Source organism: Diceros bicornis, chromosome 20 (genome assembly GCF_020826845.1).
Source record: "Diceros bicornis minor isolate mBicDic1 chromosome 20, mDicBic1.mat.cur, whole genome shotgun sequence".
NCBI classification, from domain to species: domain Eukaryota; kingdom Metazoa; phylum Chordata; class Mammalia; order Perissodactyla; family Rhinocerotidae; genus Diceros; species Diceros bicornis.
In genome coordinates this window covers 30,548,355-30,563,195 of record NC_080759.1, presented here as the reverse complement: position 1 = coordinate 30,563,195, position 14,841 = coordinate 30,548,355, and the positions used below count along the sequence as shown (strand labels likewise).

At 33.3% G+C, this 14,841-nt stretch overlaps 1 protein-coding gene across 7 annotated transcripts in view; it reads right to left on the bottom strand.

Annotated features, from left to right (window-relative positions):
• Nucleotides 1-14,841, bottom strand: part of RICTOR (RPTOR independent companion of MTOR complex 2) — a 114,961-nt gene that overhangs the window by 29,078 nt on the left and 71,042 nt on the right. For 6 of the 7 annotated variants that reach the window (XM_058564191.1, XM_058564193.1, XM_058564192.1 and 3 more), the window contains 15 exons: nt 14,368-14,450; nt 11,605-11,692; nt 10,966-11,056; nt 10,787-10,853; nt 10,583-10,663; nt 8,058-8,158; nt 5,839-6,004; nt 5,445-5,546; nt 5,272-5,318; nt 3,676-3,811; nt 3,092-3,291; nt 2,672-2,798; nt 2,135-2,299; nt 1,629-1,705; nt 1,097-1,175 (listed from right to left, as the gene is read on the bottom strand). In XM_058564191.1, coding sequence (XP_058420174.1) covers nt 1,097-1,175; nt 1,629-1,705; nt 2,135-2,299; nt 2,672-2,798; nt 3,092-3,291; nt 3,676-3,811; nt 5,272-5,318; nt 5,445-5,546; nt 5,839-6,004; nt 8,058-8,158; nt 10,583-10,663; nt 10,787-10,853; nt 10,966-11,056; nt 11,605-11,692; nt 14,368-14,450 — 1,610 coding nt within the window. The remainder of the gene's footprint in view (nt 1-1,096; nt 1,176-1,628; nt 1,706-2,134; nt 2,300-2,671; nt 2,799-3,091; nt 3,292-3,675; nt 3,812-5,271; nt 5,319-5,444; nt 5,547-5,838; nt 6,005-8,057; nt 8,159-10,582; nt 10,664-10,786; nt 10,854-10,965; nt 11,057-11,604; nt 11,693-14,367; nt 14,451-14,841) is intronic. The other variant, XM_058564194.1, reaches the window with a different exon arrangement.

Genomic DNA, 14,841 nt, shown 5'->3' with positions numbered 1-14,841 from the left:
CTTGAATACCCTTCTTTCCAATTAGTTGCCTGCTTACTCCTTAAGACCATTTCAAATATCGTATCTTTTCCTGAGCCCATCTAACATTTCTTTTGCTAATCCCTAACGCAGAATCATTAACTCTTCCTCTATGTTTCCTTATACACTGTACATGCCTTTGTTACAGCAGTCATATTATGTACCTACTATGTGAAAGCACTGCACCAGATGTGCTAAGCAATTTCCTAATATTAGAATTTGTATAATAAGGTGACTAATTTTATTATGGTAATTGGTTTAAACATCTTCTGTTTAGGAAATAAAACTATCACATCTTATCTTAGTTCTCCAATTCACCAATTATTGAAAGACTTCATGCCTAAAGTTGTATGCTTTACAGTTAAGTATTTTTAAAAAATGAGAATCTCTTATGAAATATGGCTCAATATAGACAATGTAAATAATTATCTGAAATGACAGAAAATCTAAAAATCATTTATATTAGGCTTGATTATTCCACGGGTTTCTAAGATGCTTTGACAATTTATAATGCTTCAAACAAAATGAAGAAACAATGATGACCAGCTAAAGAAAAGCTAGGAAGTTATCTAGTACCTTCAAACTACTCCCTTCTTCCTAGGTTTCCCTACTACCTACAACAGCAAGAAGTTGGTTCTCAGATTTATGTAAAGTAGTACCCTAAAATGAGGTTTAATTAGATTATTATATTTGTTTGTTAGAATTGTCTTACAATTTTCCTTCTTTCAGGAAAACTGTTTTAGTTTTAGCTTAAAAGGGCTATATATCCAAGAATAAAAGAAATGATGGTAAGTAGGGTTGACAAATTATACCTGTAGATGATATCAATTAAGCTGAAAGCAAAATATCAATAGAAATACAAAAATTCAATAGTTCACTATAAAATAACTGTATTTTAAAAAAATGGATAAATATAAATACAAATAATTAGATAGAATTTAAGACGACTTCATCTGAATGTTTAAATATTTAACTTTAGTTTCAAAACACTGACATAAAAAAAAAAATCCTCTAAATTCACAAATCTATTTCCCAAGATAAACCCATGCAAAGTGAACCTTATTCAATAGAAAGTTACCTTGTGCCACTTTTCCAATTGTTTTGCTATATAACCCCTTTCATTCAGATAGGAAAACCCTTTTGGAATGGACAGAAATCTGTAAATTAAAACAAGCAATAGTTTAACAGTGAGTCTGACAAAAAAGGTTTAAGGAGCTAAAATACCTCAAACAAAAAATATGTTTAAGGAGCTAAAAGACTTTAGGAATAACTCTTTCATAAAACTAAAAAAGCCAATTATTACTTATTATAACTTCAATTACAAATTTCACAATCCTTGAGAAAACACATGGACCAATCACAGTAAAGAAAATGTCATGAAAGGCATGAGGAGACACAGAAATGTAAAAGAAGTATTAAGGAAAACAATGAAGAGACAAAGTTTCAGTAGTAAAAAATGTCCACGATTCTAAAATAGGCCTCTTTCAGAAGTTAACAGCTAAACTCTTTAGAGAGCTTCCTTTTCAGATCTGCATCCAGCTTTAATATACACTGCCAGAGAGAACACAACAGAAAACATAACTACAAGAAAAAATTTACTGCAAATTTACCTCAGGAGGAGAAGCAAACCCTTGTCCCCAAGGTGGGATAAAGCTGGCTTCATCTGAATAAGAGCATGAAGATTGGCCTAAAAGAAATAATTATTAGACATTTTAACTATTATATAAAGATAGTAAACTCTCTATTTCCCAAATGCCTATATTATATGCATTATAATTTCACATAATTTTCTATTAAAATTGAATTTTTTTTTTTTTTGTGAGGAAGACCAGCCCTGAGCTAACATCCAATGCCAATCCTCCTCTTTTTTGCTGAGGAAGACTGGTTCTGGGCTAACATCCGTGCCCATCTTCCTCTACTTTATATGGGACGCCGCCACAGCATGGCTTAACAAGCGGTGCATTGATGCACACCCGGAATCTAAACCTGCGAACCCCGGGCTGCCGCAGCGGAGTACGCGCACTTAACCGCTTGCACCACCAGGCCAGCCTCTTAAAATTGAATATTTTAATAAAAATTCATGACTAAGTATCGTTAAAAAAAAATGAACTTTCACCTTGTCTTCACATGCTTCATCGAGGATATCAAGAGCTTCAGAAGAAATTGTTTTGTTTTTATCATGTAGCTGGGTCACTAGTAATTCGATTCCCCAATTGTTGAAGAATTCAACATTAGCTCTCAGTAGTACTCTTAAATGTTTTGTTGCATACAGCCTGCAGGCCTATAAAGATGAATGAGAACATAAAAGAAAAAAACACTTCACCATGGACAGCCTATTTGACTTTTTTGGGGGACAGTTTGGCTACTTGAAAAAGGCAGAAAGATTGGAATTGATGGGCTAGCCCTTGATAGGAATTTTTTTGTGTGTGCTAGTAAAATAAAATACTTCTATTTCTATCTAGCTGCTTCTTCCCCTTTATATAAAAATATAGGTACTCTATAGAGTTCTTTGGAGGAATCAAAATTTTAAAGTAAACACAAATTTCATCCCAAACTCTTAGAATTTATAATTAATTGTACTTGGCCAAAATTTATAAAGTATTGTATTAACCGGTTATAAAAAATACAGTTTTATTGCCTATGTTATACTCACATCAGTGGCTGCAGTTAGGATTTTGGAAAGGATGACTCTAGCCAATCCATCTCTGCTATAGTCCAAGCTAGAAACAGTCAGTTTCAGCAAGTGATCTTGATTTTTCAAAGAGCAAAGGTTAAGGAGACTAAAAAACAGGATGAAAATAATGAGGGTTACTAGAAATTACTGTATTGATTTACTAATTCAACAAATACTTTATAATTGCTAATATAGACAAGCATTTACCAAAGAAAGCTTTAATGACAAATATCACATAAAAAAGAATATCAAAGCATCAAGACAACTCTAATTAAATTTTATTTTTTTTTGCACTTTAATAAAACTTAACAAACACCACACATGTAGACGAAAAAGCATACCATTTCTGACGACATTAAAGTTTAGGTATATATTGAAACAGAATCTAGGTATGCCCACCATTGAAATACGCTGCATTTTTCCAGCATTTTGACTCCATGAGGGTGGCAAGAAAGTGTTCCAATAAATAAAAAGTAGTGTTGACTGAGGGTAGTCAATAAACCATTATTTTGAAGACTTCTTTCAGGTTTCATTCCAGATGAAGCATTGAGCCACTGAACAATATCCTTTACTAGATCTTCTAAGTATCCTTGCCCATCCTAAAAGCAAATACATTGTGATATTGTTGAAAAAATAATTAGTGCCTATAATTAGAAAAATCAACTTCAATCAAGTCCAAAAAATTTAATGATAATGATGAAGTTACTAATTACAGATACCAATCTGCTGTTTTTAATCCCATTCAACACAATGTAGCATGGAGATGGTATTATTTCCCATTTTACAAGGAGAAAACCAGGGCTTCTAGAAGGCAAATAACTTGCCCAAAGTCACATAAGCGGCTAGTGACTAAGGATTCGAATATAGGTGTGGGCTCATTTCTTATGTATCTAAATACAGCTTATGTGTATTCAGAAATAAAAGGAATGAGGCAAATTCAATGAAAAACATTTGCTTTGGAAAATATTCAAAGTGCTTATTACCTCTTCAGACTCAAGAAGAAATTCTGTAAACTGGCAACCCACAACTGTGAGCTGCTTGGACTTGGCAAAATCCAGATCCAGGTTGGCATATAATTTACTGCTGGGCTTGTAAAAATAAAGTAGTCGTCGTACAAACCTAAAATCAAAATAAAATTAGCAACAAAGTAAGAAATCAAACAATTATTTTAGAATCTTAACCATAGCTTATGATATAATAATGTTTTGAAAATGTTTTGGGTCTAAACCAATGGCAAGAAATTTAATAAACACATTTGGTACATTTCTCACACACACACACCACAAATAAAAAAAAAACCAATAAAAAAACCCCTTCATTATAAAGAATAACTTTGTGAAATAAGAATTTTATGGTGAGACACCTGCAAGAAGAAATACTGGAGAAAATGCTAGCAGGAAAAATGCCGAGATAACATAGGAAGATAAGGTTGGATAAAAACAAGGGAGACACTAGGACATAAATTTTCTTCTACTGTATTTTACCAAGAATTTTGTCCCGTGGCTCTATAAAATAATCTTATACTAGATAATTGTAAGCAAATGTTACCATACTATGATTTTGTCAGTTTTTTCACAACTAGGCAAGAAGCCAACCATAAAAGCTGCAGGTAAAATTTAGGCAACTGAATTTATGAAGCAATGGACATAATTTATGATAATTCAAGGTCACAATTCTCAACAGTATGTTCTAAGTTTCCACTTAAGTTAATTCAATTTAACTTCATGCACTACCGTCTAACCCAATAAAGGTGTCAGGTCCAGGAGCTGGAGAAACAAAGTTGAATGAGACATCATCTCTGCTCTCAAGGAGTATGAAAAGTTAGTGCTATGCTTCTTTATTCCAATGTAATTTATAAGTTCCATACATTTCTCAAACTTAATATAGATATTAAGTTAAATATCATAAGTAGATGAATACAATCAAATAATAATGCTAATGACGAACTTCTAAAAAAACATGAAGTAAAGGCCCTCTTAACTGACCTCTAATAATATCAGTACTGGTGGCTGGTTAGTCTAAACTCAGAAGGAGTAAAAATGCCTGCGGGGACTAGAGAACAGCATAGTAACTTGAAGTGCTATATATGCTATGAACATTAGTGTGTTTTATGGAAGATAGGGAGAGCATCAGCTGGGTTAAGGGGAGTGTAAAGAGGAGGAAGAATGAACCCTCCAAAGCCAGATGCAAATGGAAGTAGAAGAGAAATATTAAACATGGCCATCATTTGGGAAGGGAAACACTATGTTCCCTAATAATAAATGTCATCCTCATATGTGAGGGCTAAGATTACTACATGGTGGACATTTCCTCAAATAGAGAAAATTTTATCTCAAGTACTTCATTTGTTCCCAAACTAAAACCAGAATGTAAATAACTAGAAAAAGAATCAGCTGATGTTTTTTGATGACAAAATAAGACTATATATAAAAATGTATGTTACGCACCTATTGAACACCAACTATTAAAATGAATGTATGTATCATTAAAATATCAATTATTACTTTTAGCAGGTAGTAGTTATAATATAATTCAAAACTAAGTTTTTAAAATTTAAATGCAAAAGAGATCATACATACCTGTGCAACTGTTCATCTTTATAATTTCTTAGGTTTACATTTGGCCACTAGAAAAATACAACATGTTATATTATATATGTATTTATCAATTCTCAAATATATAATTATGATGAATGACAATGAATAATAAAATGAAGGCAATCAAGCTATCAGCAAGAAATATCTTGTCATACCTTAAGAATGGTCCCTATAAGATTCCAATTCCATTCAAGATTCTCTTTATGTTGAAGGACTTGGCTATCTCTAAGATTCATTAAAAGAGCTTCCTCTGTATCCTAAAATCATCAGAAAGTAATAAGAAAAATTAAGCCAAATTGTCCTCACATCAAAACTATGTCCAAATTTTAAAAACAAAGATTTTTCATTTAAGGATGAATTATCAAGGTTTTTTTAACCTTAAAAAGTTGTAAAACATTGCTTTAAACTGCCTAGTCATTATAAAACTTGTAGGCCATTTGAAAATCCATACACATGAATAAAACTGCAAACTCAGGCAAGTCTATGTATACTAAAATCCAGTGATAAAGAATTAGGAAACTAATTGAAAAGGTAATTTCATGTCAGTACCTTAAGAACAAATATATCTTTCTGAACTCGGAGATACTGATCTCGTTTCTGGTGTGTTGCAATTGCTTTCTGAATAATGTGATCCAAATGAAGGCTGTAAGGCTTAGGTCCTCGTTTCTTCATTTCATGGAAGCGTTTTAGACAGTTCAAGGCTGCACTGGCTCGCCTAATGAGAAAAAAATTCAATTAATACTGTAGCAAGGCTAGCATAATTTTAAAGAGACCACTTTGGTGAATTACTCTATTAAAACTTGCATAAATTCAAAATAGAGATTGTTACTAACAAGTAAATTATTTAATCAAATTTGGAGTCACAAGGAAAAAAATCAAGAACACTACTGATTTGTATGAAGAAACAGTAATTTTTTAGACTCAACTAAACATGTACTTACTAATCTTTTCTTCTAGAGTGGTGGGCACTTTTTATATATTGGTTTTAAGAACTCCTTCTACAAGGTCAGAAACCTCATTTTCTACTTTTTTCTTATAATAGTTTTAAAACTTTGCTTTTCATGTCTAAGTCCTTAATCCTTCTGAAATTGATTTTTATTTATGATATGAGGTGGGAATACGATAATCAATGATTCCAGCATCAATTGAACAGTCTCTATTTTCCCACTGATAAAAGGTATCCTTTCAAAAATTATTTTTAATTCCTTGTGGTGCATAAAAGTGCAGTTTTCAAGAATGTAGTAGCAATCAAGTCTCAACGTCAGAACTTCTGGTAAATACAAATCAGATTTAAAATTTAAAATCCTTGATAATGTGCTCAGATCGGCAAGTATTTACTCTATCAGTAAAGAGAGCTTACTGAGCTAAAAAAAACAACAAACAAAAAGCATTCTAAGATTATTATTATTACTGGAATTTTGAAGGTAAATTTAAATTCCTGATGAACCCTGAAATTCATGGCCATAATCTGACCCAGAGAGTTTACGTCTACCAGGCTTTGGGGAAGCACATTTTCCCATCATGAAACTACTAAAATAAAAGCTGAAAGCTACCATTAGTAATGTATGCCTTAGAGTCAGAACTGAGAGGGTCTTGAATGCTCTCAGTTTATAATACAACTTCAGTCTGTTAAATAATAGTATTTTCATTGACAGAATTAAAATTAATAAATAGGATATTATTTATTTATAGTGCTGCCCATATGGGTACTTCTTAATTAATAAAGGTAACTAACTTTTGAGAAATGTATTATAACTGTTAACAAAAATTCATAGTTATGAATAGCTAATGACATTTCACTAACATTACGAAAAGAAATAATGAGGTCCAAATATGTATATTTTTCTGATCATAATAGGAAAAAGCAAAAAGACACCCTGGCCTAGACATAATCTTTACAAAATGAAAGAAGATTCCTACTAGCACTCCCCAATCAAGCTCCTCCATCTTTACCTTTTAAATTGTATTTTATTAGCCCTGGAACTCCAGCAGAGCTATGGCTGTATTACCATACTTTTGTTTATAAATTATGTTTGCAGTATCTCCTTCAGTATTAAGAGTTTAGCTTACTTTAGTTACTACAGTATGGGATATTCACTTCCAACATTTTTTTTTTTTTTTGGTGAGGAGGGCTAGCCCTGAGCTAACATCCGATGCCAATCCTCCCCTTTTTTTATCTTGAGGAAGACTGGCCCTGGGCTAACATCCGTGCCCATCCTCCTCTACTTTATATGGGACGCCGCCACAGCATGGCTTAGCAAGCGGTGTGTCTGTGCATGCCTGGGATCCGAATCGGCGAACCCCAGGCCGCCACAGCGGAGCGCGTGCACTTAACTGCTGTGCCACCGGGCCGGCCCCTCACTTCCAACATTTTTAACCACACATATAAAAGAATATATTGTTAGTTCTGGGGCCTAGTTAATTTGAAATAATTTAGACTTTAAAAAAAGAGCTTGAATTGCTGCTCAAAAAAGAAAATAGTCCCAAAAAAACTCTCAACCAACATTTTTAGTGATCTGATAGAAAGTCTATGTCCTTGTCCAGAAACATACTAGAAAAAGTTGATTTTACTAAGCTCCAATACCTTGCAGTCTAAGATACCAATTATTAAAGAAAACTATTAATTTTCCTCTTATCTGTAAGGCTTCCCTAAAAGAACATCTAAGCATAACCTATACATACTACCTTTTAAAAAGAAGAGAAGGTCATCTAAGTGGGTATTAAATACAAATACCAGGCACAAGCTTTGCTAGAGCTCTGATACTTACAGTCTCTTTTCCTTGGGGATATCAAAGGATGCGGCCATATTCATTAGGGTTGGCAGGCAGTGCAAATGATGGCTATGTGAATGAGGAAGAATTGTGTTTGCCTAAAATGAAACATAACATTTTATGAGTTGAGAAATAGAAATATTTTATGTTATAGATTATCCACAGATATAATACTAAAGACTCCGAGGTTTTACTCATGAAATTAACTTAATGATTTACTTTCCAATATATATTTATTTATAATTTTTATCTTATCTACTTTCAACAAGGATGGGATATAACAAATATAAAGGTAAAAATTCATACTATATTAGTAAAACCACTAAATTTCATAGATCTTTTATGTTATCATTATGAATTTTAAGTGATAACCAATTAAACTCAATTTTTAAATGACCTAAAAGGATTATATATCAAAACTTAGATCCAGTACTATAATGTTACATTGAAAATAACATTTAAAACGCTAGTTGCAATATCATAACTTATGAGTTGACTTCTTAAGTTTTAAAAACCACTGTCTCAAAACAAGTTTGTCTCATATTCCAACAATCTTTAAAATAAGAAACTTATTATTAACTCTTGCTCTCCAAACAAAATTCCACCACTCAATCTGCTTTCCACCAATGAAAATACATAAATTAATTAAATGTGGAAGCCAGAAGATGTAAGAATAATAAGCAATGAACTAACACTGCCACTCTCAAAATGACCAGCTTTTACACTTTAAGGGAATCTTAGCATTCTGTTGTATGAGGGAAGGGAACAGATGAAATTTATAAAAGAGATTCCGTCAAATAAAAGCAAATAATTCTGGATATCGATAATCTTACAAGAAATGATATCTTTTTGTGTGTGTGTGTGTGTGAGGAAGATCAGCCCTGAGCTACCATCCATGCTAATCCTCTTTTTGCTGAGGAAGACCGCCTCTGAGCTAACATCTATTGCCAATCCTCCTCCTTTTTTTTCCCCAATGCCCCAGTAGATAGTTGTATGTTGTAGTTGCACATCCTTCTAGTTGCTGTATGCGGAACACGGCTTCAGCATGGCCAGAGAAGCGGTGCGTCGGTGCGCGCCCAGGATCCAAACCCGGGCCGCCAGTAGCGGAGCTCGCGCACTTAACCGCTAAGCCACGGGGCCGGCCCAAGAAATGATATCCTAAGAATTAAAATAAAAATAATCAGGGCCCAGCCCCAGGGCACAGTGGCTAAGTTTTTGTGTTCCACTTCGGCAGCCCAGGGTTCACAGGTTCGGATCCTCGGCATGGATGTACGCACCGCTCATCTAGCCATGCTGTGGAAGCATGCCATATAGAAAATAGAGGAAGATGGGCACAGGTGTTAGCTCAGGGCCAATCTTCCTCACCAAAAAATTTAAAAAAATAAATAAAAATAATCAGACCTGAGAACCTGTGATATTACTTAATTCTTTCATAGATGGGTTGAAGAAGAACAGAACAAGTGGCTAAATAATTCACTGATAAACAAGACAGTTATCATTAAACTCTGTTTAATTCTGTTTACCTCACTCAAACAGCCCAGCTGCTATGTGGGAGTCAGGGGGACTGAAGGTGGGGAGACTGAAATAACAGTAAAAACAAAAAATACTTTGCCAATAAAAGCAAGCCATAACATAATTCTAAAACATGTGCCATAAGGTTACTTCTTCCTTAACAAGTTTAAAGTGGTTCTTTTTTTTTTTAATTTTATTGAGGTCATAATAGTTTATAACACTGTGAAATGTCAAGTGTACATTATTATTTGTCAGTCGCCACATATATGTGCCCCTTTACCCCTTATGCCCACCCCCCAACCCCTTCCCCATCTGCTCTCTTTGTCCATGTGTTTGTTTATCTATAAAGTCGTTCTTTTTATTTAGTATTTTATTCATAGGTGACCTAGAAATACGAATTTCTATCTTGCAAACGATCAGAGTACATCCATTGCTTAATTCGCTGGGAGTAGAGAATGGTCAGATTACTTTCCTAGATCCTTGTTTCCAGAAGTTACTGATGTCACAAAATAAAGGCAAAAAAAAGAAAGAAAAAGATACCCACACCCTGAACCTCAGCCTACAAGTTGTGAGAAGACTGTGTTCAAACAAGACAGTTATATTTAGAATTTTGCACAAAATTTTCTTTAATTCAGACCCTGATTGCCATATATCAACTCTATTCCTAGCTGATTGAAGTAGTATCTATAGTTTTGTAATTTCTTGTTTTTTAGGTAGTAAGTCTTTCTGAGAGAGATTAAGATTTATAGGACTCAAAATGTCAACACTGAAAATGAGTGTAAAAATCAATATTCAGTACTTTGTATTTTTGATATTTGTTCCATTTACAAAACTAGCCTCTATATATATCAAGATACAAGGAATCAAGGGCTCTTTGTAATGCAAAGATAACAATTCAAATAAATGCAAATTTATTTTTTGAGATAATACAAAGTAACATTGTTAAAATAACCTCTTTATAAATTAAAACATTAATGGTATGAAACATAATCAGAAGTTGCTAAACTTACCATATGTAAAAGCTCTCCTAAAAGGATGGTAGCTCTAACTGAGATATGGTCATCACTGTTTGTTATCACTTCAACCAAACCCTTTGAAAATAAAAAGAAAATATCATGGTTGCAAAATAGTACATATGAACACATTTATGCATCATATATATCTGTTCTAAAAGAATTTTGTTAGAGAAAATAAAACAATAAAATAAGTCTTACCTCTAAAAGTCCATTACGAATAAATGCGGAGAGTATCAGTGCCAAATAATTATCCATGAGGTCTGGCCTGGAAATGAACACAGCACAGAAACAGCTTAAATAATGTTCCATGTATTCCATAATTCAACATAAAAACAGTAATCATAATAAATTGAGCCATTTCTATATCTAAAATCTACCTGGATCTGGCACGATGAGGAAGAATAGTTTTCGCCTCAGCAGCTACAAAGCCATCGGAAAGCCTCCAACTGTCTTGGAATCTCCCTGGATCTAAAATAGTTAAAATTAGGTAGTTAGAATAAAATTAGATATCACTGAAACACTCCAGATAAGTGTAGAAAAATCAGCCAGCCAAGCTATGAATAACTTTTCTAACTGTTGGTTAAAAAATAGATTAAAAAAGGCATACAGAAAAAAATGACTTATGTAAGTGTACACAGATCTAACTTCCTTCATTTGGGACTTAGGAATCATTTGGCTAAAATAAAATAAGACAAGAATTAGATCATCTAATTTGAGATTTACATAGGTTTCTTATTGTCTCCTTTCTTCCTTTCTTGGTCCATCTTTCTATTAACTTCACTGCTCATCTGCAAGAGCTAGTGTGATAGAGAAAAAAATTAAAATTTCTTATTTTTAGAAATTTGTCTGAGGTTTTCTTTTTCTATTAATTTCAGGCCCTAATGATGCAGTAAGAAAAGAAAATGATATTCAGTATTTAGTTCAGTATTTTTCCTTTGAGGGATTCTGTCTCCATTAGATAAACCAGTCAAAAAATTACAATATATGAATAGATACGAATGCACTTCAATACTTACCTACACTGAGCAGTGCTTCTATGAACTCTTCAGTCACAACAGGTAGAGGAAGACGAAATATATCATAAAGCACTTCAAGCAGACCTCGCTGCAAGTGCAAATAAATACAGTTCATTTTTCTTATGGAATAAATCTTTGCTTAAAGATTTTTTAACTGTCCTATATCTAGAATAAAAAATTGATAAAAACAGAACTACATCTTAGAAAACTACTGTCATGAAGCCTATATTAGAAAAGGGATAACTAACTACCGAATGCTTACTACATACATGAATTAATCTTCTCAATAAATTTTTTACTATCCCCATTGTACAAAAGAGGAAATAGATTTAAAGATTAAAAGTAATTTGCCCAAGGTCATGGAGCTATAAATACAGTCATATGCCACATATGACCAACATTTCAGTCAACGACCGCATATACGACAGTGATCCTATCAGATTATAACGGAACTGAAAAATTCCTACTGCTTAGTGACATCATAGCAAGAAAAAGAAAACTGCAGGAAAAGAAAAAGAAGAACTCCCAGGAAAATTCACAGTGAAGGGTTTAGCAGAAGCTTTTGCAGACCTCAATAAGCTCCTTAAAAAGTCTGAAAACATGGACCTCAACACCAAAAGGTTTTCATTAATAGAGAGGAATGTTCATGATGCATCATCTGTTTGCAAGCAAACCTATGACGAAAAAAACCAACCACCATGGATATATTTCTGAAACGAGTAACACCACCTCAAGAAGAGCCTCAGGCAGGTTCTTTAGGAGGTATTCCAGATGAAGGCATTGTTATCATAGGAGATGACAGCTCCATGGATGTTACTGTCCCTGAAGACCTTCCAGTGGGAGATGTGGAGGCGGAAGACAGTGATGTTAATGATCCTGACTCTGTGTAGGCCTAGGCTAATGTGTGTGTTTGTGTCTTAATTTTTAACAAAAAAGTTTAAAAAGTAAAAAAATTTAAAAATATAAAAAAGCTTATAGAATAAGGATATAAAGAAAGAAAATAATTTTGTACAGCTGTACAATATGTTTGTGTTTTAAGCTAAGTGTTACTACAAAAGAATCAGAAAGTTAAAAAAATTAAAAAGTTTATAAAGTGACATAGTTACAGTAAGCTAAGGTTACTTTACTACTGAAAAAATAAAAATACATATTTTTTTATAAATTTAGTGTAGCCTAAGTGTACAGTGTTTATAAAGTCTACAGTAGTGTACAGTAATGTCCTAGGCCTTCACATTCACTCACCACTCACTCACTGACCTACCTAGAGCAATTTCCAGTCCTGCAAGCTCCATTCATTGTAAGTATCCTATAGAGGTGTACCATTTTTTATCTTCTATACCATATTTTTAATGTACCTTTTCTATGTTTAGATATGTATAGATACACAAATACTTACCATTGTGTTACAATTGCCTATAGTATTCAGGACAGCAACGTGCTGTACAGGTTTGTAGCCTAGGAGCAATAGGCTGTAACAAGCAATAGGCTATACATATAGCCTAGGTGTGTAGTAGGTTATACCATCTAGGTTTATGTTAAGTACACTCTATGATATTCACACAACAACAAAATCACCTAATGACACATTTCTTAGAATGCATCCCTGTCATTGAGGGATGCATAACTGTAATAAAACCAAGAGTGAAACTTCAGTTGGCCAAACTCCAAAGACTACGTTCTTTCACCATTGCCCCAACTTTTAGTTCCCTGCTCATAGATCTTTCCATCTATAATCACATCCTTCCATTGCCATGGTCTAAATGCTTTTATAGTTCACATGTTAAGCAAGGCACCCCTGGCTAATATTTTCTAATAATATTTTTCCACTCTAGGCTTCGTTCATACAAAGAAATAATAAAGCAGCACATTTATTCCTTTGAACAAAATTAAAACAAACAAAAACATTTAAGGGGAAAAGGAAGAACCACTTAAAGAGTTAATATTTTTCCCTCCAATTTCAACTTGTTTTAGCTGTTCAATACAAATTCTTATGCACTAATAATTTAGGAATATATCTAATAAATAAGCATATAAATATTAACAACCTAATTTTAATCAAAACCACCACTCATTGGGGCCTGCCTCATGGCTTAGTAGTTAAGTTCGGTACGCTGTGCTTTGGCGGCCCGGGTTTGCGAGTTCAGATCCCGGGCACAGGCCTACACCACTTGTCAGCCATGCTGTGGCAGCGACCCACATGCAATGTAGAGGAAGATGGGCACAGATGTTAGCTTAGGGCTAATCTTCCTTAAGCAAAAAAACAAAAACAAAAACAGAAAGATTGGCAACAGATGTTAGCTCAGGGCAAGTCTTCCTCAGCAAAAAAACAAAACAAAACAAAACAAAAATCCCCACGAACCACCACTCATAACATATTACAAAAAACCCAAGTTACAAGGCATAAGATGCATAAATACTACATGTACTCTTTCCTAAATATATTTTTGTATTGTTTGAACCTTTCACAATGAGAATGCCCTTCTGTACTGTTTGCATGTTTTAATGAATAACGGATAATTAATTTCATATTTTTAATCTAATTTTTAACAAAGCCATAGTTACTAGCAACAGCAGCATTTCAAATGATTCATATTATCCTTGGAGTCCAATTAAATAGAAAATATTTATTTATGTATTTTTTAAATGTTCTATGATACAGATTAACAATTTATGAGGGAAAAGCATCACCTGAAATAACTTTTTTTACAATTCATTTCCTCTGTTAAAAGTCCAGGAATAAAACAATCAGAATAACTTACTTACCCTTATTTCCATATTTGGTATGCAAAGTACTCCAATTAGAGACTGGATCCCAGAGTTTCCAGGTTTACATAAATTAATAATACCTAAAGAGGATAAAAAGAAAAAGAAATCACTGACTTGGATTTCAAAAAAATTTCTATAGTTAATAGATCCATAATACAAAATCTGTGATATTTTTCCACAAAGCAAAACTATATTATTATATTATTTGGTTACTATAAGTGATGATATATTTCAAACATTCTCTGAATTTCTCTACTGATTAGAGATTATTGATAATTGTCTCATTTAAATTCCGTCTATTTGTTTCATACACAAAAATGTTCATGAATCTGACTACTACTCCCATTTGCTGATGAGTGATTCTCAGGGAGTAAGAATACTGGAGAGATTAAGGCAACGGTCTATCTCTCTTATTTAAGGCCTCCTCAACCTAAAGTGAAAAACTGCTGTGTATTTATCTTTTAAAGGTTT